A 23,636-nucleotide genomic window follows, 5' to 3' on the forward strand; every position below is an offset into this window, starting at 1 on the left:
CACACAGTGAATTATTCCTCCTGGGGCAAATGTGTAACAGTACAGAACCATTCTAAGCCACAAAAGGTTTTCAGGAGACAGTCTGCGCTCACTCTCTGAGTCTTTGGGCTCACACTGGCTGTGATGCCAGGCTGCATGCACAGAGGTAATCCTAGTGCACATGAATCCTTCCTTGGTAATGGCTGGAGTCAGGGAAAAAAAAAAAAACCTATGGGAATCCCACCAGCCAAGCAGCACAATAGTCACTTTTTTCCCCTCCTAAAAGGTTGCTAGGGTAGATTCTAAAATCCTATCAAAAATCCTTTTGATGCAAGTTCTCTTTAATTGAGTGTTTAATACTATAGCTACTAAGCTATAGTATTGTTTCTTCCTTATAAGACTAATCTCTTCTTTCCAGCACAGGTAATTTGAAGTGCCTGTATAAGTTCAAGGTAGATGAGAAAGTTTAATCTAAAAATGTAGAAGGGCTTTCTATTATGACTGGATTGTCTTTTTTTCCTTCCAGAGAAACTGGTAGTGGCTGGTTGATCCTTGCACAGAATAGTTGTAAATGATGAAATAGGAAGCACAGGAGGCACAGACCATCACTACAACTTTTTTTCTACTGTGTTTAATACTGATGCCATGACAGTTTGTTCACCTCTGAAAGGAATCTGACAACACGTGGCCATTCCTTTGCTTTGGAAATAGCTTCCAGAGTTGAGCCCATCAGCACCTATGCTGAGATTGGCCTACACTAAATCATAGCATCTACAAAGCTTTTCTACAAATAGTTGAAAGGACACATGAGTGTATTGACAAGGAGGCCCAGAGGAAGTCATATTGCAGGGTAGGTAAGTACTTCCATTGGCTTGTAAATACTGATCACACAGAGTAAGGTAATGATGGCTTTGGCTACTGCTGTACATAAGATGCCTTAACATTTAACACAGGTGTGGAGAAAAATTTTCCTTCAGTAAACTCACAAAAAAACAGCACAACTGAAAGAATTTGAAGAAAAGTTTATGGAATAGATCTTCTAATCAAGGTTTCAGGGCTATTTAAAAGGCACATTTCACTGATATTGAATGACAATTAAGTTCATGGACACATACAAAGCTTACATTCATGGCAGAAAGACTGCATAATGATGGTACATTTTGAGACATACATTCTGACTTAGTTAATACTAAAGCGATTATTTTAAGTATGCAATGTACATAACAAGAGCGGAACAGGCAGATGCATCCAATTACTGTAATTTACAAGGCAGTAATTCAAGCCCCAAATATATTTCCACTTATTGTAGGAAGGCAGTACAGATTACAAGTAAAATGAGGGACAGCAAATTGATAGGGAGCCAGGAAACTGCTGACATCCTGAAAATAACAGCTAGCATCTGCTGTAAATCAGAGGGGTTTTAACTTTACTAATTCATTTTACTCCACTTTAATACCAAATAGCCAGGCTGGATTGAATTCACTTGGGCCAGGAAATAATGGAGAGCCAATTTGTCGAAATGTTGCAAAGTATAAGACTCACTGAAGTACAGACATTTCACAAAAGATAAGTATAGTTCTTTGTTCAGTAGCAGGTAGAATAAAGTCCACTCATGCTTCTTTTGATGTTTAGTCATCTAATTCATGCTAATTATCTCTTTTCATTCAGCTCATCATTAGGTTTCACATTGTGATGCTTAATAATTAATCAAATGCATTTGAAAATTAATTTAACATTTCTATGTCTGATTGGCATGTTATTCTCTTCTGTGCAGCAGGGATATTATAGGAATCATCAAATATTCTGAGCCACTGATGTGAATATGTAAAGATATTTATTAACTTGTGTGATAAAAAATATAAGAGCAAGTGGAAATGAATGCATTATCCAAGGCCTCTTTGCCTTTTGGAAAATGCTCTCATCTGCATTTTCCCTTCTCCGTATTAGGAATATACCATTTATATTATTATATCCAATTAAAAAAAAGGACAAGGAGAAGGCAAATTTGAAAAATGTCCTCCATTCCCCAGTTGATCTATTGTGTTTTGCTGGTAACAATTGCAGAAGATTTAATGCATTAGTTACGAAAAAGAAAATTACCAGGAGAACAATTTTTGCCCTCTCCAGTTGTCCATCTTATTTCTTTCCAAAAATAACACTCATCGGGCAAAAGGGGGTAAAAAGTGGGCATTTAAAGCACACTAGTTTCGAATAAGTAGTCCTTTTTTACAGGCAAACAGTCCCGCTGCAGCCATAGAGGTGAAAAAAACAGTTGATCCAACCAGACACAGCAGTCCTGATGCAGACGGCAAGTTTCTTTCCCAAAAGCTAGTAGTAAACGGTCGGGCTGGGACATCCTGGAAGAAAGGTCAGTTTGCATTACTGCAGGGACTCCCTCACTGTGTGAGGCAACAGTACAAAAGTCTCCCATGACATTATAAAGATTACAACTTTTTACTGATAACCAGATAAAGTGCGGGGTAGAATGGTCAGTGTAATTTCTGCTATACCGTAAGGCCACAGTACAGCGAAGGTAGAGTCACTAATGGAAGCTACCCATGACTGGTTATGAATGCAGTTACATTAGACTTAAAACAATAACCTGGGACTGGGCAGAATTTGGCTAATTTCCTGATTTTTCCAGTCATCCAGACTACAAGATCATTGTACCTTTATCTGGTCGTCCATCTCTTAGACAAGGGTAACAATATTTCATGGAGGAATTGAACAAGTGAATGCCGTCAACTTGTGAGCTAATTAAAAACTTGCAGTAGTCATTTGGGTAGGCATAGCATCTTGACCAGGAGGGGTTCACTATTGCTCTGATGACAATGAGAAAGCAAAACTTACTTTGGACTCTGGCTCAGGCATCCAAATTTCATTATCTGAGATCCTCCCCATATTGCATAATATCTAAAGAAAAAATTATTTGTATCACATGAGGAAAATTAAAAAACATGCCAACTATGTTTTGGTTTGCAAAACAGAGCAAGTCAGAGCAAGTGACATTGATAAAAAGCATAACTATGATTTTTTGAAAGTGTCTTGAACTAGAAAATATATAGTGATTTGTCTGTTCATATCAGCAAAGGAATAAGAAGAAAGGCAGCTATGACAGTTGTTGTGAAAATACAGCAGCTGGTCATCAAATCATCACGTGCCTAACTAATGCTTTAATTCAGTAGCTGGTCATCAAATGATCATGTGCCTAACCAATGCTTTAAGGATAAAAGGACAGTTCTGGCGTCATTCCAGTGTAATTACCTACTGGTAAAAAGTAGGGCTTCACACAGAAATTCACATAAACTGCTGATTTTGGTTATTTCAAACTTCTTTTCAGTAGAAATAAAAATGCTTTTTCATGTGGCAGGCCAAGAAATTCTAAGGTGAGGCTCCTGCTGTGCTCTCTTGAGTCAAAGCCTACTAAGAGTGATACTGTTTGAATCAAAATTAGGAAAGAAGAGAGAAGAGATACGCATCTGGGGCTTTCAAAGGTTAGGATTATGAAGCTCTCTCTTGGCTGTTCAGGTAGTATGAAGTTCAGCAAGGATTTTTTTTGACAATAAACTGATTGTAACAATCATACAGGGATAAATGAATGTCTCCAGAAGAGATAGGTAAGAGTTTTTGTAACTAACACTTGTGGGCACAGAGAAAAGAAAAGACAAAGTAGGTGACTTGAAACAGAACAAGTAATGAGGCTTGTAGAGGGAATATGACATTCTGTCAAAGAGAAGCAAAGGGCTGATTTTCAGTTAAATAACAACTCCATGATTCTGCCATACAGAAATTGTAACTATAATGTATACCCTTTAATGTTTTTTTTCCCTCCCTTTAGACTGCTGTTGTGAAGAGATTTTACTGTGCCTGGGAAACTAGCCCAACGCGTGTCATTCTGAGGAGATTCAGACATCATCAGAGTTGCCAATTATGGATTCATAAAGCCTAGCTAACTGTGCTCTCTCATAAGAGAAGCAGAAAGGATAGATAAAAAGTAAGAACAATGCTCAGATTTCCCCTTTGCTGCACAGAGAATAACTGCAAGCATTTGTAATGACTTAAATTACTTTTAAAACATACCATAATTAATTTGATAGAAATTTTGAAAGTATATCTAAGGGCAGCATCAGATTGGAGGATTTCTTCTACAGACATCAAGTTGTACTGTATGAACTTCGTTTCAAATCTCTAGGGCAGCAACATACTGTATAATGTTCCAATTCTTGTAATATTTTTGGCTTCATTTTATTCAACAACAAACTAAATCAAGTTTTTTTATTTTTAAGAAAAGGGTGTTGGCTCACTTTCTTTTCTGAGATTCTCCTGGGACCCTACAAGCGTCATTCTTTAGCCTTTTGATAGAGATGATCAAAACAAACCAAAAGTCTGTACCTCTCTAGCTGCTCTCTCTCCTGCCTGTACAGCCCCCTCCATGTATCCACTCCACTGGGTGGCTGTCTCTGTGCCAGCAAAGTAGATCCTGTCAATGGGCTGGCGAATAATCCTTCAAAACAAATGGAGAATGTCAGATGACAAGTAATAGGAAGATGACAATCCTTCTAAAAGCAATGTACTGGGTGTGATAGCACTCTCAACTTAATTGCTCTAGAATTCCTGCAAACCTGGGCCGAGGAGCAAAGTGCTATAAGCTGTCTCCACAGGATAGCTCACCTGCTTTTATACACAAAACTCTAGCATTATTCAAGATCTAAGACAGAGAAAATCCAAGGCACAAATCAGTGTACCTAGCTCCCACGCAAAGTAATATGAGTCTTATTTTAGTGCTGGACAAGGGACAATCCTAACAGTCTCCAGAAATGCCATGCAGTTGTTAGATTTATGTCCTCTGCATGGCAGCTTTGTTGTTATCCTGCCATTACAATGGAAAGTGAATGATGTTTTTGCAGTGCCTTCTATCTGGAGATTCAACTTGCGTGGCTTGCCAAAGGGGATGGCAGCTAAATGCCTCTGCATCCAGAATGGAAAGTTGCATTTCTCCCATTAGGATTGTATCAGCCGTACAAAGCTGTACAGGCATCCTAGTCAACCCAGCCGTTGCTAATTAGTCTCCTTTCCCACAGAAGGATGTGCCTGCTCTCATGGCTCTCATCTAACCCTGGATTAGGTTTTCCCTGTCTGCTTGACACCAGCTTCCTTAGGTCACAGGCTTCACCCATCACTTCCCAAGCATTCAGATAGATATAGCAGAAAAATCTGAGTGTAGAAAGACTCCTTCCCAGTCTCGTCTTGGCACAGAGCAAGGTGCAACTCCACAAGGAACAGTGAGTTTGAAAAAGATGTGCTAAAGAGCTCTCACACTGATGTGATATGCATACTTTGTCTGATTGCTGGTTATGGATATGCAATTTGTCTGGTTGTTCCTAACAGGTTCTGTAATTGAGCTCTCCACCAGATTCTGAGTGATATATCTAGTATTAATCAGTATTATCTAGCACGTTCCATTAGGAACATAGCAGTTCTGTGTGGGAAGAATATGTCAGGCTTTGGGAGGAGAGAATGAGCTTTCATATAACAGTTTTGTATATTCCCCTGGTGATGTGGAAGAATGGGCTTTGCCAGGAACTGGTGGTGCACCTGAAAGTTAGCAGAGGCTCGAGAGTAATAAGAGATGAGCTGTAAATACTGTGTAGTAGCTAATACTGTAAGTAATCTAGCAGGGAAAGGTTTCATATTTCAAGCATGTCCCTTTGGGACTGTGTTTTGTTTCCCTAAAAATAACAAGAAAAATCATGCTCTTATTAAAGCCAACAGCAAAATCCTTGATCTGGGGATTAAGGAAGAGGAAAAGAAGGACTGAAATTCTCCCACTATCCTGCACATCTCGCAAGCTTTTTGTATAACGAATATCATTGTAACAAGAGCTAAGAAATGTAAACTAAAAAGCAAAGCTTTCTCTGTTTTACCTTCCATAAGTATACATTATACCCGGTGGGAAGTAGGCGGTGTAGCAGCCCCCTGAATATTGTTCAGTGCTCCAGTTCTTTTCTTCATAATGCACTGGCTGTAAGTATTAAAAAACATAAGAGAGTGAAACAGGGGCAGAAAAAATGAAAATAAAGAGTTAATATCCTTAGAAGAGGGAAAAATCAAGGTAAGGATACCTGTTAAAGGAGTGCCATCTTATCTGGTTAATGCTATCTATCAAGAGAAAGAACTTGGCAAGTTTACAGAAGCATTGGCCTCTCATGGGTAAACGATAGGACAAATTAAACCATGCACTGCCTTCTCCTTTCTTGTACAGAGTGAGACTGCTAGCTTTTTTCTTCCTGCAATTCTCTCCCCTTGGGATCAGAGATTGTAAGGCACAACCTACAATTTAGGTATCTATTTTAGGTTCTGGGAATTTTGGGTTCTATCTACCAGAAAAAAGACAATGTTACTGAACAAAACAGGTGAAAATAAATATTCATTTCTTACATGTAAGGCCTCTTCCATCCCCATTGCCTTGGCATATGCCTCACAGATTTTCTTCTTCCTATATGAAAATACAAGTAGAATCAAAAAAAAAGGATGGAAAAGAAACTTCAGCTATCACTCTTATCTTAAAAAAAATCACATGTATTGTAATACACTGGCAAGAAAGATGGGTTTTAGTTTGTTTTTAAATCTGATTTAAAATTATTATCTTAATCTATGCTTTTAAAAGCCAATGACTAAATGTGACATCCAAAATTGACCCTAGAAACAGGAAATGAAGGACAATGCTGACACTGAGTTCTGAAAAAAATGAATCTTTGTACAGTTATCTTCAGATGAGAAGTCAATTCATTCTCATGTTCACTGGTGGAAGACCAGAAAAGAACAGATACGAAACGGTGAAACCCTACAGATTTACTACAACTGAAAACAGAATGTGAGCTGGAGACTATTACACACATTCCTAAATAGAACTCCTGTTTCTCTTAGATTTGTACCAAAATCATATTTATAAATTACTGTTCATTCACTTCATGGACTAATGTAGAAACAATACTGTTGCAAACATGGAAGTTTAAATTTTGTCACCCAGTCTGAATGCAAAGGACACCCCAAACCCCATATGTCAATGCTCCCTTCATCCTACAGGACAAACATCATTCAGTGGGGATATAGTATGAGAATGTCTCCAGAAAAATCTTCTCAGGTTACTTTAAAAACAGAGCTGACAAGGAACAACACAGAACAGTAGGTAAGACTTGGAAACTCTGAAATTCTGTCAGCTAGATGGATATTAGCATCTCAGCCTGTTTTCACTAAAGCTCAATTTTCACCTAATTTCCATATATATATATATATATATATACAAACAACTACAAATATATACTATATACATGTATATATAATAGTATATATAATATATACTATGTGCATATACATATGCACATAGGTACACATGCACATTCCTGGGGTGAAATATCCCAGAGAGCTCACTTATTTATGAAATATTCACTGTTCGTGAACTCTTACCTCTCTTCCTTACTGAGATGTGCCAGTTTAACAGCCTTTCTGGTAAGGATGAAACTGAAGGGAAAAATACAGCATATAAACATCACATAGTTTCAGCGCCCCAGTTGATTTTCAAGCTCATGCTTGAAATGACTCTGAAAAAAAGGTCGGTATCAGTACATAGCTAGCTTGACATATTTTCATCATACTCCATCACTAAATATTTATATCTCACATGGATGAAAAGGACTGTATGGGGCCCTTGAGCCATAGGAGCAACTATTCCTTTGTAGCTATCATTTCTCAAGCACTTCTGCATCAAGAGATTGAAGCAATCACAGCCCCAGACGTGGGTCCCCTTCACATTCCCACTGAGGCTGATGGCCTCACCCCAGGCAGCAGGAGTGAGGCCATCAGCCTAAGTAGGCTGTGCACATGCACATCATTGCAATTCAGGTGAGCAGGACAGAGACTGCAGAACAAGATCTGCACTGTCATGAAGGCAAAGGGAGATGCTGGGGAGCACTCTGCAGAGCTGTTTTGAAGAATATGTGTTTGCATGGAGCATGCATTGAAGACTGCGACCATCTGTGAAAGTTACAGATCTCACATAGGCTTTCAAAGCTGCCAGCAATGGTCTCATTTTGCTGCCATTGGAATGAGCTCTACATCCCCTTTGACTCAGGAAAGCAAAGGTAAACACAAACTGGGCACAGTGATCAATGAAATATCCTGCACTGCCTTGCTGCTTATATCTAGGTCTTTTCCAAAAGGGCTGAGACCAGGAGACAGTGCAGGCTCCTGGAGCACTGAATTTTCTTGTGCTTTTGAACTCTCACAAACAGCTGGCCATACCCCTGTCCATGCCATTTTCCCTGTGTTAATAAGCAACAGGGAGCCTGTGGCTCTGACAAGCATTACATAGGGTCATAGATCAGTCCTCTAAGAAATGGAATTAATATTTATTCAGGTTTAAGAAAACAGTTTTGAATGAAACAGGCTCCCTCACACTTTTAGAGGGTTGCATATATCCACAAGGAGAAAGCAAGAAACTGCATTGCCATTCAGAGAGCTGGAGGAGGCTTACTGCTCGCAGTTCATGGAATTTCTTCCATGTGCCCACAAACATGCACAATTCAGTAGAAGTGGCAGGCTTTCTTTGTCAGATATTTCAAGTGCAGTTCCCTGACACCTATATTAGCCTTTTTGGCAGGTTCACCTTAGACTAAAGTGGAAATATTTGTACATATTGTTTGTTCATATTGGCTTCACCTCACTTTTGAAGCCAGTAAGTCCTACTACACATATTTCCATCTAAACTACAGCTCTTCTACTTGGCAGTTTCTTCAGAATCCTAATTTTTTCACTGAATGGCTATTGCTTAGATTAACCAGAAGCTGATATTCTTTATCTCTCTTCAGGTCAATAGGTAAAAGAAGGAAATGAGGACTTCTTGGACAGAATGCATATTCTTTTGGGCCTAGGCCCAAAATAGAAGGCCCAACCTAGGCAGAGCACAAGCTCACAAAACTACAAAAAAGGATTCATTTCTAAATGTATTCCACAGTGAAACACTAACTGAATGCTGAAAATGAACTATAGCTGAATTCAACAATTCTTTCCCAATAATCTCCTTTATATTTCTTCCCTGTGAGAGTGACAGAGCACTGGACCAGGTTGCCCAGAGAGGTTGTGGAGTCTTCTTCTCTGGAGATATTCAAGGCCCGCCTGGATGCAACCCTGTCTAACATGCTCTAGGTGACCCTGCTTGAGCAGGGGGGTTGGACTAGATGATCTCCAGGGCTCCTTTCCAACCTTACCGATTCTATGATTCAATATCAGGCTATTTTTTGGCAGAAGTGTGACAAAAATCTACAAGGACAAGAGAAGCTCAGGAGGGTTTTAGAATTTTCTCCTCCATATATGGGGATTCTATGGAAGCAGCATCACCCATGAGGTCTGACTATTTCCTCTCTTCCTCCTCCTCCCAGTCTTTTATACAAAAACAGATACACATCTGTAAGCACAGAATAGAAGCTCCTAACCCCATAATGGCAGGGAAAGATCCATCAGGTTTAGTGTCATCTATGGTTATTGCAATGGGAGATTCTTCATCCTCAATGAAAAGAGCACCACAATAACCTTTTGGAAGAAGAGAAAACAAGATGATTGTCAGACAGACTTGGCGATGATCATTGTTACCTATAGGCATGAGCAGGGAAAATTATCAATAAGAGGAAATGTACAGTAATTCCTTTGTCACTGATAATACCTACAAAGTCAGAAGAGTTCTTGTAACACAGTGTCTCACCCTCACTCTTCCCTTAGATTCTAAGAATTTTTGCACACAGGCATTATAATGGAATTTAAATGTGAGTCTTACTACTTAGCAAGGAATTTCTATGGCTTATTGCAATTACTTTTGGCTTTCTATTATTGGCTGCAATAAATATTACAAATAAATGTACCTAGCAAGAACTAGGATGCATTCTTTCCATCAGTAGCTTGACCAAAACAACAAAAGCAACAGCGAAACCTAATGTAATTATGTCTGGTCACTGTGGGCTCAGGTTTAAACTCTGTATTGATTTTGCCGAGGATCAGACTGTCAGAAACGGTGTCCAGTAACAATAATGCACCAGAAACACAGGCCATCTAATCTAGTGTCAGATCCCTCACTGAGGCCACTTACATGTTCCAGATGAACATTCAAAAAAACCCTGTGTGGATAACAATGTATAAACCTTCCCACATTTTTGTCTAATCCCAGTCAATGACCGGTTTATGCCCTGCAATACTCAGATTTATAGTCTTTCTGGTAAAAAATACTCTTACTCAAGGTAGCTATCAATATGATATAGGAAGTGGAAACTAACATGTTCCTACAAATACTTCTGGAAATGGTAGCTTTTTTTTTAATCATTCATTAACAGTTAGAGCCCAGAAACATATGGTGTTGCAGTATATGAAAAAAAATATCTCAAGTTAAACAAAAAGCTAACTGACTTTTTCCAGTCCTCTGAGATATCAAGTCTGTAGAACAGAGGATTAAAAATAGTGAAAGGTCTTTCTTATACTTTAAGCTCTTCTTGTTTTCTACTATAAAATCTCCTTGGTTGCCCTAACTCTGTCCCTAGCAGGAAGAAGTAGAGAAGTGCCTTGCTCCTGCAGTGTCACAGTTTCTGTGTGTTATAGGTAACCTAGCAGCCCTCTGCAAGAACACTTCCTCGGCTAGCATCTCTGAGATTCAGGATCCCATCTGGGTCTGGACTCGTGTTTTGCGAAAAGGTAAATATTTAAGTTTGGAAGAAGAGCTCTCTTTCCCAACAGTTTTACCTTTGTTATTTCTGTGTGTTTGATTTTGGGTGTTTGCACATTTAAACCCGAGGTTTTATTCCTCGATAGACTGCAGAGCTTTAAAATTAGTTTAGCACTAAGTCCTCCTAAGTCCTTCAATTTTCCTACATACCCTTCCTCTCCCAGAAGGCTTCCCTGTAGTACATCATGCATTTTATGACAGACCCCATAGGCAGACGCTGAATTAGCTGGTTTCTCTTTGGTGGCAGTTCTGGTTTGTAATGAATCTTCGTTGTCAGGATAGGGGGGATAGCACTGATCACATACTTGCACTGAAATGTAAAACACAGTCAGTACGCACAAGGTGCTACCTCTCATTGAGGTTGCCCATCATTACACATTTGAAAGATTTTCTTTCCTGTTGTTTATAACTTCCCCACGCCTGGCTTTGCTGTTTGGATTTCCTACACAGATCCTACCAAGTTGCCAAAAGAATTCTGCCATTTTAGAAAATGAAGCCAGGGAAAAATAAGTTGTTTTGTGATTAGACGATTCTTGATAGCTTTCTGGACACTACAGTAACAGAGGTGAAATTTGGCAGGAGAAAGGCGGGGAAATGCAAAAGGACGCACATCCCACAGATAAAATGCCTTTTAATACTACCAAGAAAGTATGACCTATTTTTCATCCAAATAATAAGCTGTTAAAACAGCAAAATCAATTTTGCACACGTTCGTGGGATACAACTTCAACAGTGACAGTGAACACCCACGGTAATTTCAACTTTCTTGAAAATGCTCCATGCGTCTCACAGGTCCTATATGTGACTGGAATGACAAAGGATGCTCTGCTTCACAGCTTAGGGTAGCACTGTATCACTATAGACACCACTGCTTTCAGCTGCTGTCATGCTGGTGGGGCTAGGCACAGCAGCTGAGTGCAGGAAGCCTCTCTCCTCCAACTTTGCTGCTGCTCTGCACTATGGAAGGGGAAATCTGATTTAAAAATCCTGTGTGTGTCGGGGGAGGGAGGGAAGAAGAATCTAGCCCCAATGATATCCTTAAATTGTCAAACAACCCTTTGCCTTTCTGCTAACTTTCTTGAAGTCTTCCAAAGGCTGCTGTCAGTGAGGGAAGATTCTTACAGTCCCTCCATGCTTGTCCTGCACTAGCCTGACTCTCCTCTGTGGCAGGCTCCATCCTGTATACTGAATGGAACTGCAATCCTGCAGATAACATTATGTGCAATCATGTGCTGAGAGATTATTTCACAATGCAGCTGCACAAAAGAGGTTGAACTCTGGCCTCTCCAAACTTGCAACAAGCAGACCTTGCAATCTTATTAACAGTATTTGAAATGTTGTCTTTTTCTTTCTGCAAACCACAGTATTGGATAAGAACAGGAACATTATTTTTCTTTATTTGAAATGGCCTTGACAAGGAACTAAAGCATAGAATTATATAAACACAGAAACAGCTAAGACAGGAAAGACAGACTAATGACAGAAACCGATCAGGAAAACACTGAGATGTGAATCTGTAAAGCAGGCTTCACAGACTGCCAGGACAGTTTGAGAAATAGACACACACACAAATGCGTACTCCTGATTACATCTGGCTAACTGCTACAGCAGATGTATTCCCCCACTAAATGCATACTCCACTTTCATTTTGATCAAATTACCTCATATATCTCATGGTTTAGAGTCTCCACAATGACATTATCACCTGTCTGATCAATACGGACCACAGGACTCTCCAGTTTAACTCTGCCTTTGAGGCGTTCCATTATCTTCTCCGTTATCTGACCAGAACCCCCAATAAACTTCCTCTCCTAAAAACAAACAGAAAAAGAAAACAAACAAACAAAATTCACTGGCATTAACCAAAATGAACTTAAGTATAACTTTTGCTCATAAGCAGGAACTTCCAGGCCAATACTGCAAGTTTTAAGGAAGCGCTAAGTTGCCTAGGCTTTCCCAAGACCTAAGTCACAAGTCTGAACCCCAGTGAAGATTGTTATCCAAACTAATTTTGCAATGGCTTGTTTAATTTGCTGGCTTAAAGACTTAGGAAGACTAGAGAAAAAAATTCTTAATGCAGATATTTTAGCTAGTATAAATGAACCGTTTTATAAAAAAGAGGTTTTAACTGTTTTACCTATCTCTGTGCTACCTAAACCTGCATATGTGACAAAGATACTAGCTTGCTTCTGCACAGCTAAAGCTTGCACAAGCCCAGAAGCAAGACAGATCTTTAACCGAATCTAGCCTTAAATGCAGCAGGCAATAAGCTTCATCTGTCCCTGGAAAGACACAAAGACACTGTTGCCTGGAAGAAGCACAATTCATGACATATATTTCTTCATGATGTCTGTGCAGAGATCTCGTGAAAGCACTAAGCCTCTTTCATTCATCAACCACCACCATTATACCAGGTAGCTCAATTCCACATATAAGATTTTGGTATGTCAGGGAGGAAAAAAAATCAACAGTCTTGTGCTAAAGGACTGAAATGGCTGCCTGAAGATGTGTTATAAGTCTTATCTTGGCTGCTAAGTCAGTAATGCTTATCAATTTGCCCAACTATTTTTTCTTCTTCCTTTTTTTTTTTTTTTTTTTTTTTTCTTTTTTAATCAGGGTGAGAAGAAAGGGAAGGAGGGTAGAAACCAAGATAGCTTGTCAGATCCAGGCCCAGTGAAAAGGAAATCTGCCCTTGTCAGTCTAGCTTTCCACTCTCTTCTGTTCAGCTATCAGTAGCCTGGAATTCATTTTATTTCCAGCTCCAGCTGTAAGGTCTAGCAGCTGCTGACACTGGGCAGAAAGCAGGACTGGGAGGCCCTTGGCAAAGAAGGCTCTTGGGCCTCACTTCCAACAGTGCAACATTACATGTGCTCTTGTCTTTCTTAGTACACGCTTGTCTATCCTCACCCTAAAGGACAGACACTGACAGAGACTTCACTCTCCTCCAAACAATTTGTTTTATTGCTTCCCTATCCTTAGAACTTGGAAGCTTCTGTTCCTGTCTCCAGTTTCTTTGTTAGTCATTTAAGTTTGAAACAGTATGCCTGTGTTCTGAGGCTGTTTTAACTGAAGTAAGAGGTAAAGGTGTCAACATACCACATCCAATCTCTTTTGATAGCTCCCTGTCTCCTTGTAAGAAGCTTATCTAGAACAACCACATGAAAAATGTGAGATTCCGTAGGCAACCAGATGCCTGCCACAGCCAAGGTGAAAAAGTCTAAAGTTGCTCATTAAATGTGTCACTATGTGAGCTGTCTAAAGAAGCAAGGGCCTTTTGCTACCTACTGTCAACTCCTATCATTAAAGGTAACCACAAAAACAGACAATGCCACAAAGGAAAATATTCTAAGACCAAACATTTTTCTGGTGGGCACAGAGCTCCCATGCTCTGAATTCAGATGGTGCTAGTCATCACAGTCAATCATAAAATCACTGCTTCCTCATGCTCTAGAAATTGCTGTTCTGTTTAAAGAACACTTCCAAGAAAACCTCACAATGAAGTTTTCAAGTAGATGCTTATTACAATTATATCACAGTTTGAAGCATGCTTGCTTTGTACTCCTAAACATATTCAGACATGGTAAGTAACCCAGAGAAAACAAACTGGCAGATACTGAAAAATCAAAAAGCAACAAAACAGCAACAAAAGAACTGTGCTGAAGGAAATGTAGGAAAGAAGAAATAATTAAATTGTCCCGATTTACCCCAAAGCCTAGCTAACGAAATCCCCCATTGTACAGTATTAGCCAAGAGGGCTGTTCATTCCCATGAGAACACAATCATCTCTGGTGCCGTATAGCTTATTGTTGTGTCTTCTTTTCATTAATTGCAGAGGTTTGACAGGTACAACAATACTCTACTTGCTATATGGTTTCAGGAGAGGACAAATATTTGACATTTTTGTACCTGGCCCCCATTGGTCACAGAGAATATCCTGGATGTGCCCCCACACTGCCTCACATACCACAGGAACCAGAGAGCTGAGACTTCATGAGGCTCAGATGTGACATTGACATTTACAAAAAAGGTGGCATATTCTTTAGCAGCTCTGCATGAAACACAGGGACAGAAACAGTTAGTAAGTAAATGTGACTTTCTGATTGCTTTCATTAATCTTTATTATTTTTGAAAAGAAGTGCTATTCCAAAATCAGAAAAGCAGAAATGATTTTCATTTGTCTTTTTTTTTTAACCTGTAGCGAGATCATTTCAATCAGTTTATATCAGCAGCCTCCCTCCCTTCTAAAGCATTTACCCCAATCAGTGTGAAATGCCACTGATTCCAACTTAGTTATTTCTTTAAATAGTTGCTATTACTTTTCTCAAAACAAATATTTTTCTCAACAGGAGAATGCATTTGGTAAACAGCTAAGGAAACTCTTCTGCCTTTCTCCTCCATGAACTCATCAGAGCATCATTTCCAAATTTTGATTGGTCCTGAGGGACTCAACTAACCACATTTCCAAAGACACTCCTAGTCTCCCATCTAACATTGCTGCACAGCACTGTTGTAAAGCAAAAAATCAGATGTGGTAAGTAATCCATGGAAACCAAATTGGCAGTCATCACCATAAATATAAAGAAAGGGCCAGTTGTCTACTGAAGTAATTCCTCTGAACACAAAGTTACAACAGCAGGAAATGATGACCTCGGTATTAACATTTATTTCATTTGAGATCATAGATTACTAAAAAAAATTGAGATCGTTCAGCAAAGATAACCAAAGGTCTTTGACTGAGATAAAGTTTCATAAAACAAAACAGATTTCTAATCTGCTGAAGGAAGCAACTTTACAAGTTATCTGTGCTAAAATATGTAACTTATAAACTTTTATAACCTCCTTTCCTTGGGCATGAAGTACAGCAGCCTCTATTTCATTAGCAAAAATATGAAAGTGTCCTGCACGCAAAAACCCTCTCTAACAAGTCTGAAGGCACCAAGACACTAAACAACTGTAGCAGACTCAGGTCTGAGAAATGTAAAGGGAGTGTCCAGGATCAGTAGGTATTTACTTGTGACACATGACAAGCATATGTTCTTTTATAATCTTGACCCAAATCATATTAAAAGTAGTGGGAAAGAACTATTGTCTTTCTACAGCAGAAGTTACTTAGAGCTGAATGGCAACTCAAAAGATAAAATTTCTGCTTAGAGAACTATGGTTTTTAACTACATTTATGAAAGCCTGGTGTGACTTGAAAATATAAAATGAATTTTTGCTAAGTTTTTGAATATGTCTCTGTTCAACGTGTACATTAAAACTGGAGTGCCACAAAATAATCAGCAGTAGAAGCAGTCTTGCAGAGCAGCATGATACAACATAGATCACTATAAACCCAGTTCTGCTTCTAATTCACTGAATTACTAAGAGGAACAGTAAAAACGGAAGAGGAAGAGCCAGCACACTTGCAACAGAAAGGGTAGTTCAAAGTGACTGTGTTTGTAGATAAATGGCTCATAAAATTCATTGTAAAGAAAACTACAATGGAACAGTGAGCAAGAGAAAGCCCAGATGGCATACCTCACATCACACAGATGTAGAGCAGGATTTAAGCCAGCATATTTTCAGAGGGAAAGTTTTAGTCAGTAAGTTTCAGGCACAGTGCTCAACCATAGTCAGAATGAAAGGCAAACGAAACACAGCTGAACAAATAATAGATATTGAATGTAAGAAAGGGTGGTATTTTAGAATAGCATAGGGGACTTGCACAGAAAGGGGGGATAAAAGTGCTAGTATGAGCACACTTCTCTTTGCCTCATAATGAGAATAAACTGAAAAATGAAAAAAAAAAAAAGAATATTTCCAATTGTTGGCACTCAATATCTCACACTGTATGTATTAAAAAAATCACCCTCTTCTCTGCAAAAAAAACAACCAAAAAATGCAGTGTGATCCTTTATAGACAGAAAAAAGGCAGGCTGCATATGCTGCTCACAAAGAAGGAAGAACTACTGATGATGTAGAGGGAAAGAACAACCCTGGTTGCATGAGACTGTGTGGTTTAAGATCCTGAGAGGAATAGGCAAGAAAAACTGCAAATTAGGACCCCGGACTTCAGAAGAGCAGATTTTAGCTTCCTTAGGGATCAGCTTGGCATGATCCCATAGGAAACTGCCCTGGAGGGCAGAAGGGCCCAGGAGAACTAGCTAATCTTTGAGGATGCAATGCAAGCATGGCAGAAGGCCAGCATGGGTGAACATAGGCTCCTGACTAAGCTCAGATACAACACGGTACACAGAAAGAGGAAGCATGGCCAAGGTACTTGGGAGGAAGACAAAGACATTGCCCGTAGGTACAGGCGTAGAATCAGGAAAGTCAGTGAATTTGGAGCTGAAACTACCCAGGGAGGCAAAAGGAAAAAAAACAAATGTTGCCTCAACCGTCTTTGTTGCCTTGTTACCCTACAAGAGTTTTAGAAACCCCGCAGCTACTATTGCTGAAACAAGAAGCAGCACTGGAACTTTTAAGGAGTTCCAGAGCCAAAGGCTGCTGACCTCCACACCTTGGGTCTCGCGTTCCCCCTACCAACTGCATGATAATGGGAAAATAGCTGCCCTGTGGCACAGCGTACTGCTCTCTAATCTGTCAGCTTCATTTTCCTGCTCCACGGCACACACAACACAGCTCTATGAGTTCTATGAGCAGGCACATATTATAATCACATATATTTACAAGAGAAGGCATAGCCAGGAGTCGGGGGACATCAACTCTCCTTCTAGCCTTCTGAATGGCCTGGGAAGCCCCTCTCAGTTCTTTTAATCCTTTTTGCCTTCATTTCTATGTCTACAGGTGATCTTTGTTCACATGCAGAAAGCATAGTTTTATTTATACGGTGATGCTTTTTCTAAAGCCAAAAAAGGGGCATTTTTTCTCAAACTGAGTTTACTGAAATCCTAATGAGAAGAGCAGCAACTGTCACTTTCACAGGGATCTGCATGCTGAGACAAACTCTAGGTTTCCCCAGCATCTTTAATCATACCTACTAACTCATACAGGCAGTGTGTACTATCTTATCCTCCACAGGGTTTCGCCCAGTGCCTAAAAAAAGTCTATCACAACAGTCAGTCTCATCTCAAATATCTTCTACTCCCTCATTGCCTGAATCTATCTGCTGTCTCCCATCTTAAATTATGGACTCTTTGGGAGAGATGCAATACATTTCTGTTGTGTGTTACATAGCATCTAACACTATGGGGTTCTGGTCTGTGATAAAAACACAAAGACATTAAGATAAGAAAAACAACAGATTATAATAAAGCTTAGACAACTCAAGTTACTAACAACAGCTTTTTTTTTTTTTTTTTTTTTTTTTTTTTTTTTATCCTTTATGGATAGCACACCCTCAGATACGCAAAAATATTTCAAAAGACTTGGCTGAAATTGATGTTCTGTATTTAAAACTGTTTTATACCATTATGGTTCGTATATGTGCTCATTTATATCTCATCTTTTCTAATAACATCCTGCAGACTTTATACTGAAATATTTATTAATCTCACTGAAGACCATAGTATTTTTCCCCTCCTTCCAAGATTTCATGTCACATTGTGACAGCTATCAAACTCTCTACAGTGTCTTTCTACAAACATCTACTAATTTTTATTGATCTTTGTGTCTGCCTTAATTTTTCAGTCTCCTTTTCTCTACCACTTTCAAAAGCTATTGTTTTACTGCCTCCATACCACCAGATAAAAAGGAACAATTGCTTACCTTGCTATTCATGGGATATCAGGTGTTAGAGCAGTGTAATATGGCACTTACGACACCATACATTGTTAATGCATTCGATGCATCATCCACATTGTTTCTGTTTCCTTTCCTACATTACCATTGTCTGTGCTATACAACCACCCTTGCCTTTGTCCATCCTGAATCACATTTCATCAACTTTAGGCATTTCTAACTTCTCAGGCTCATTCTGCTTTTTGGAGTCTCCAGATTTTTGGTAGCCCTCCTGCCCATGGATGTTTAGCCCACAGAAGATTTAATCACATCCCATCTGAAGTCAGTGGGAACATGAACAGCTCTCAGTAAGTAAGTTTTGTGCAGCTGTGTCTCAAAAGTTGCTATGAAGTCAATATCATTCTAAGGCCAGATTTCAAAGTGAATAAAGAGTTTAGTACTTGGTCCAGCAAGTGTTATTTATCAGCTGTTCCATGGTCATTTTGTCCCATTCTTCAGCATGTGGAGCATCCCATGGTGCTTCAAGAGGAATCTAAAGACAAAGACAAAATGTTCAAGAAATTATTTAGTACTATATCACCCACTACCTGTTCATAGCTGGTTTGTAGTGCAGTAGGGACTCATATGCTGGCCCAGATTTACTTTTGCCCTTGGCACATAGCTGCAAACCTCTAATAAGTCCACTAAATGAAATAGTCTCCATTCACATCTTTGGCATGAGTTATACCATGACAACTAAGTCTCCTTTATCTGACCGATGAACTATATTGATAACCAGCCTTTATATTGGGAATCACTTCCACTGGCTCTTAGCCATCTAGAAGTGAGGCTTCCATTCAAATTCAGTTTCTTGGTTTCCTTTACAAGGTGAGGGAAAATTTCTCTCTCCAGCGACAGATACGTTTAGCTGTAAGACAGGTATCTGAAGGCATGTATGCCTCTCTGTTGACTAGAGAGGGAACAAAAACAACTAGATAATATTAAGTGATTTTTAGACAGTTAAAGATTTAATAGTAATCCATTGCATGCAAGTACTACGACTCACAAAGACACTAATGTATTTTTCAAAATATATATTATTTGAGGAAAAGCATGCATATTATGCACAAATATGATTCTGCAAAAGCACATACACCTGATGAACGTACTTGGCTGGAATACAGTTGCTTATGCTTCTCAGCTATTGTAAGGTGAGAAGTTATTGTAAGGTGAGACCCTTGGTTTGTAGCAACATTTTACAGCATGTGATGGACATTTGAAGGATAACATGACTCTCCAGGGGCTGCTTCTTGTACACAGGAAGTTCTGCATTTATACTACTTGAATTCTGAAGACATTTACTATTTGAGAACTTTAGAAACAAAATTACTCTGAAGCCAAACCGGAACCCAGCTCAGGCAGTTATAAAGAAGAATTATCATTGTCCTAATAGGCTTTCAGTCACTGGAATGTTTTCACCAGGCATGAGAAAGTACATGTATTTAGACTCAACATCTTTTTTTTTTTTTAGATCTTTCAGACATTTCTGGAACTTTTTGTACCCTTGCTGTGAGATAACAGCAAAACAAATAACGAAAAAAGTCTGCCAGACCCCTCTGCAAGGTTTATCCGTGATGTCATCGGTACTGTAGGAAATACATACAGTTTATATATACAGCTTACCTCTTTTCCCAGTTTATCCATGGTTCTCCAGAAGTTATTGTAATCCAGATAAACTAAAGGATTCCATGTTGGAGGAGAAATACCTATTAAATTACGTGATTTTCCCTAAAATACACATAAGAACACAAGTAAATGAAACACAACAGAGCACATCTGCATTATTCAACAAGATACAATTCCCAGATTGATCACATAGTCACCATCTGTCCTAAAAGATCTAAAATTTAAGCAAGTTTTTTGTTTTCTTTTTTGCTGCATACAAGTAAGCAACAGAATGCATGAAGATAAGCATGAGGAAAAAAAAGAGAGTTGAGCTGATACTAAAAGGGGACAATAATTCTTTCTTCTTCTCCCAGTGGCGGACATCTGTTCTAAGTAAGCAGTCAAACTCTGGGTTAAGGGGAGTCAAGCCACAGCCAAGTAGGTAATATTCCTTGTTCCTAAACTTTCTTCATTATTACATAGGAATGAATCTGAAGCTTGCTTGTTTTGCTAAAATGCGTATCCTAAAATTTTCAGGGGCTCCAATTAAATTTTTAAATTATCTAAGTACCTTAACCATGTATCTCAACTATAAAAAGAAAACATCTTTATGATGTTCTGTACATTTGAAAAAAAAAATGTAATCAATACTTAAAACATGTATGACAGAACTGCAACAGGAATAGACTGTTTCAGATAATCCTGTAATACAATGATAAGTGAAGTAATCTAATAGCAGCTGGCTCTTTGTGATAATTTTAATCTGAAAGGCTGATAACTTTAATCTGAAAGATGGCTGGATGAACAGGCAATATTTTCTCTTATTAATTTGCTTTGATTCTTCTTCCACATAAATCAACAGCAAATCTCTAATTAGACCTCCTCAGTGTTTGCTGTTTGGGATGTCACAAATGTATATATGAGGTCATGTGGCAGCATGCAGTGAACATGTTGAATCATGACAGGTATAAGACGTTTTGCTAGGCTGTACATAATACACTGTTTAGTGCTATGTGTACCATGCTACCAATCACATTTGGCAGATAGGAGTCATAGCCTAAGTAAGAGGCTACAGTGGTGCATATGCATGAGTCACAGACTTAGGGACAGGCATATATGAAACAAGAGCCAACTGTGCCATTCCCACACTGAATTTATCAGTCTTTCTCACTGATAATCATGCATGCATGTGCAAATAAATATATTCCAGATATTCTGCAGAATATGTTTCTGCAGAGATCAGAAGGAAAAATAAAAGGTGAAAGACAAAACTTGAAGAGTATATTAAACTTTCAAACTTGGTAAAAGCAGTAAAATAGCAGTAAGATAGGCCCTTTTTCAGGGCAACTTCTGTCATCCCTACTGCAGGTACCATGGAGAAGAGGCAGTTGGAAGAGTATATTGGTAGAGGAGAGGGGTCTCAATGTGGTAAATGCCATGTGGTCTATCTCTCTGGAGCCCAGATGTCGTTGTCCCCTAGGTCCAGAGGATGTCTGAAGGCTCAGGCCCACTCTGGGTGGCCAGAGGAACACATGCTGCACCTTCTCCCCATTTTCAGTGAGGGTAGCAGCAAACTTACTCTTGCATTTATTCTAGACTACAGTTTTGGATCCAGGTCAAGCAAAAACACAAGCTCTTGCTCTCAGTACTTAAATCAGCTTGAGGACCAAGTGATCGGAAGGTGGTGGGATATTGTTTTTTTTTTTTTTTTTTTTTGAATCTTCTTTTTAACAAGACTGGATTTGGGTGGTTACCTCTGGATTTTTGGATATGTAATCTTAATCTTCTGTTTCACGCTTTTTTCCCTCTTTCCCTTCTCCATTTCTTTTTCTTTTAGGGAGTTAACTTGAGGGATGGCGTGTGTGTTTGGAGCTGGAAGGCAGGGCATGGAAGGTTGCTCCAGCCTTCTCCAGATGCATCTGCATGTGCAAAACACACTTCTGCCATGGTAAGAACAGAGAAAATGCTTGTATGAACTACCAGCAAGAGAATCTTCCACACAACACTGCCGCTTCCCTTTCCTTTAGCAATAGCTCTCACAGTGTCAGTTTGGAGTATTGTGTGTTCAGCCACAGAAGAGAGGATAGAAAAATGCATGCACATTCATGTTCTGCATTCTACAACTCCTACTTTCAAAAGTTGATGCATTATCGGTGAAGTCTCAATAGGAAGCATTAATACATTGCTAATAGTTTTCTTCTTATTGCATAACTCTGTTTTTCAAAAAGATCATTTCATACTGCTCCTATTAGACTTTTTACTTCCGTCAGGAATGCAGGTGCTATCAATGTGTCTGTCTTGATGTGCTTTAAAATTAACAACCCTGCCTTAGGCAGAGATGAGGTGCAATATTGTCAGGCCACCTAACAACAAGTGAAGGTAAGTTATTATTGAAGTTTTGTGATGCCAATATTGCAAGGACATAAAGAGAAAAGACAAGCCCTCAGTTCAAGAGTAGAAGTGAAAACTTCTTGAAATTTTTCACAGTTTAATAAGACCCTTTTTTTCACACAGCTTGCTAATATGGTAACCGCACTTGCATATGAGTATGTATGTAACTTGTACATACCTCTCACACCCTTGGGCTTACTTTACTGAAGAAAAAGCACTACTTATTTAAAAAATAAAGCTAAAAAAGTAACTTACTCTAAGGTGATTTCTCATCTCATTTCCTGTTCTCATTTCCTCTCCACCTCCTCATTCTAACTAAATCTACTCCTTTTATTGATTAGCCTGACAAGTACTTCTCAGTAACTCTACTACTGGGTTCATGCCAAGACAGCTTTTCCAACTCCTGGTCTTGACTCTATTGTGTTAAACAGCAACAGGTTCAGGAACTCCCAAATGATCATGATTACTGCAGATGGAGTGATTGGGAAGGCAGAGAGAATCTGCTCACTGTCTGGCTAGCTAATGCTTTATTGTAATTTTCCTACCACTATACTAGCTCTTGAGCTAGTTTTAAAAACCATGACCACAAACTCTTCTGAGGACTGATCACGAAGTTTTATGATACCAGCCATTGGTGTGATATGTGTTACTTTGGAGATTCAATTCTCTGCTATTTTAAAAGGCATATATATACTTCTATTATTGACCTGAAAATACTATTGACCCTATATGCTCAGTCAATGGTACAGCCCAGGAAGACCAATGGGAACATATATTTCATTTTTTCAGAACTATGAAACATCAAGTGATAATTAATATAGTCCTCAGTTGGATTACCTGCTGGTTTCATTATGAAAAAAAAAAAAAAAAAAAAAAAAAAAAGTAACATTAGTAAGATTAGAGCCCAGGGCAGAAAAAGCTGTAAAAAATACAATGAAGTCATAAAGCCCTGGAGAGACTAAGGCTGAGCTTAGAAAGTTTGAAATAGTTCACATACGCTTTAGCTCTTTGTGCAAGGGATCTAGACCTATAAAAGGTCCCAAAGTGATCAGAAGAAAGCTCAGTTCTAAGAGTGGCTTTGGCCACATCAGTTTTTCAACTCTCTTACAAAAATACATCCATGAGAGGGGATAAATCTAGGCCAAATGACATGGGGCTACTAAGTTACAGAATC

The 23,636-nt window shown here is 38.9% G+C and overlaps 1 protein-coding gene across 1 annotated transcript in view; it reads right to left on the reverse strand.

Moving 5' to 3' along the window:
* Positions 1-986: 986 nt before the first annotated feature.
* The window catches only part of LOC134153421 (amine oxidase [flavin-containing] A-like), a 42,017-nt gene continuing 19,367 nt past the window's right edge, over positions 987-23,636 (reverse strand). Inside the window, exons 4-15 of the mRNA XM_062599603.1 lie at positions 20,090-20,194; positions 18,868-18,959; positions 14,651-14,792; positions 12,406-12,555; positions 10,895-11,054; positions 9,471-9,567; positions 7,447-7,500; positions 6,418-6,475; positions 5,904-6,001; positions 4,372-4,483; positions 2,830-2,892; positions 987-2,336 (exon numbers count right to left, since the gene is read on the reverse strand). Of these exons, the coding sequence (XP_062455587.1) occupies positions 2,181-2,336; positions 2,830-2,892; positions 4,372-4,483; positions 5,904-6,001; positions 6,418-6,475; positions 7,447-7,500; positions 9,471-9,567; positions 10,895-11,054; positions 12,406-12,555; positions 14,651-14,792; positions 18,868-18,959; positions 20,090-20,194 (1,287 nt within the window). The 3' untranslated portion in view covers positions 987-2,180. The remainder of the gene's footprint in view (positions 2,337-2,829; positions 2,893-4,371; positions 4,484-5,903; positions 6,002-6,417; positions 6,476-7,446; positions 7,501-9,470; positions 9,568-10,894; positions 11,055-12,405; positions 12,556-14,650; positions 14,793-18,867; positions 18,960-20,089; positions 20,195-23,636) is intronic.

This window comes from Rhea pennata, chromosome 1, assembly GCF_028389875.1.
Source record: "Rhea pennata isolate bPtePen1 chromosome 1, bPtePen1.pri, whole genome shotgun sequence".
NCBI classification, from domain to species: Eukaryota; Metazoa; Chordata; class Aves; order Rheiformes; family Rheidae; genus Rhea; species Rhea pennata.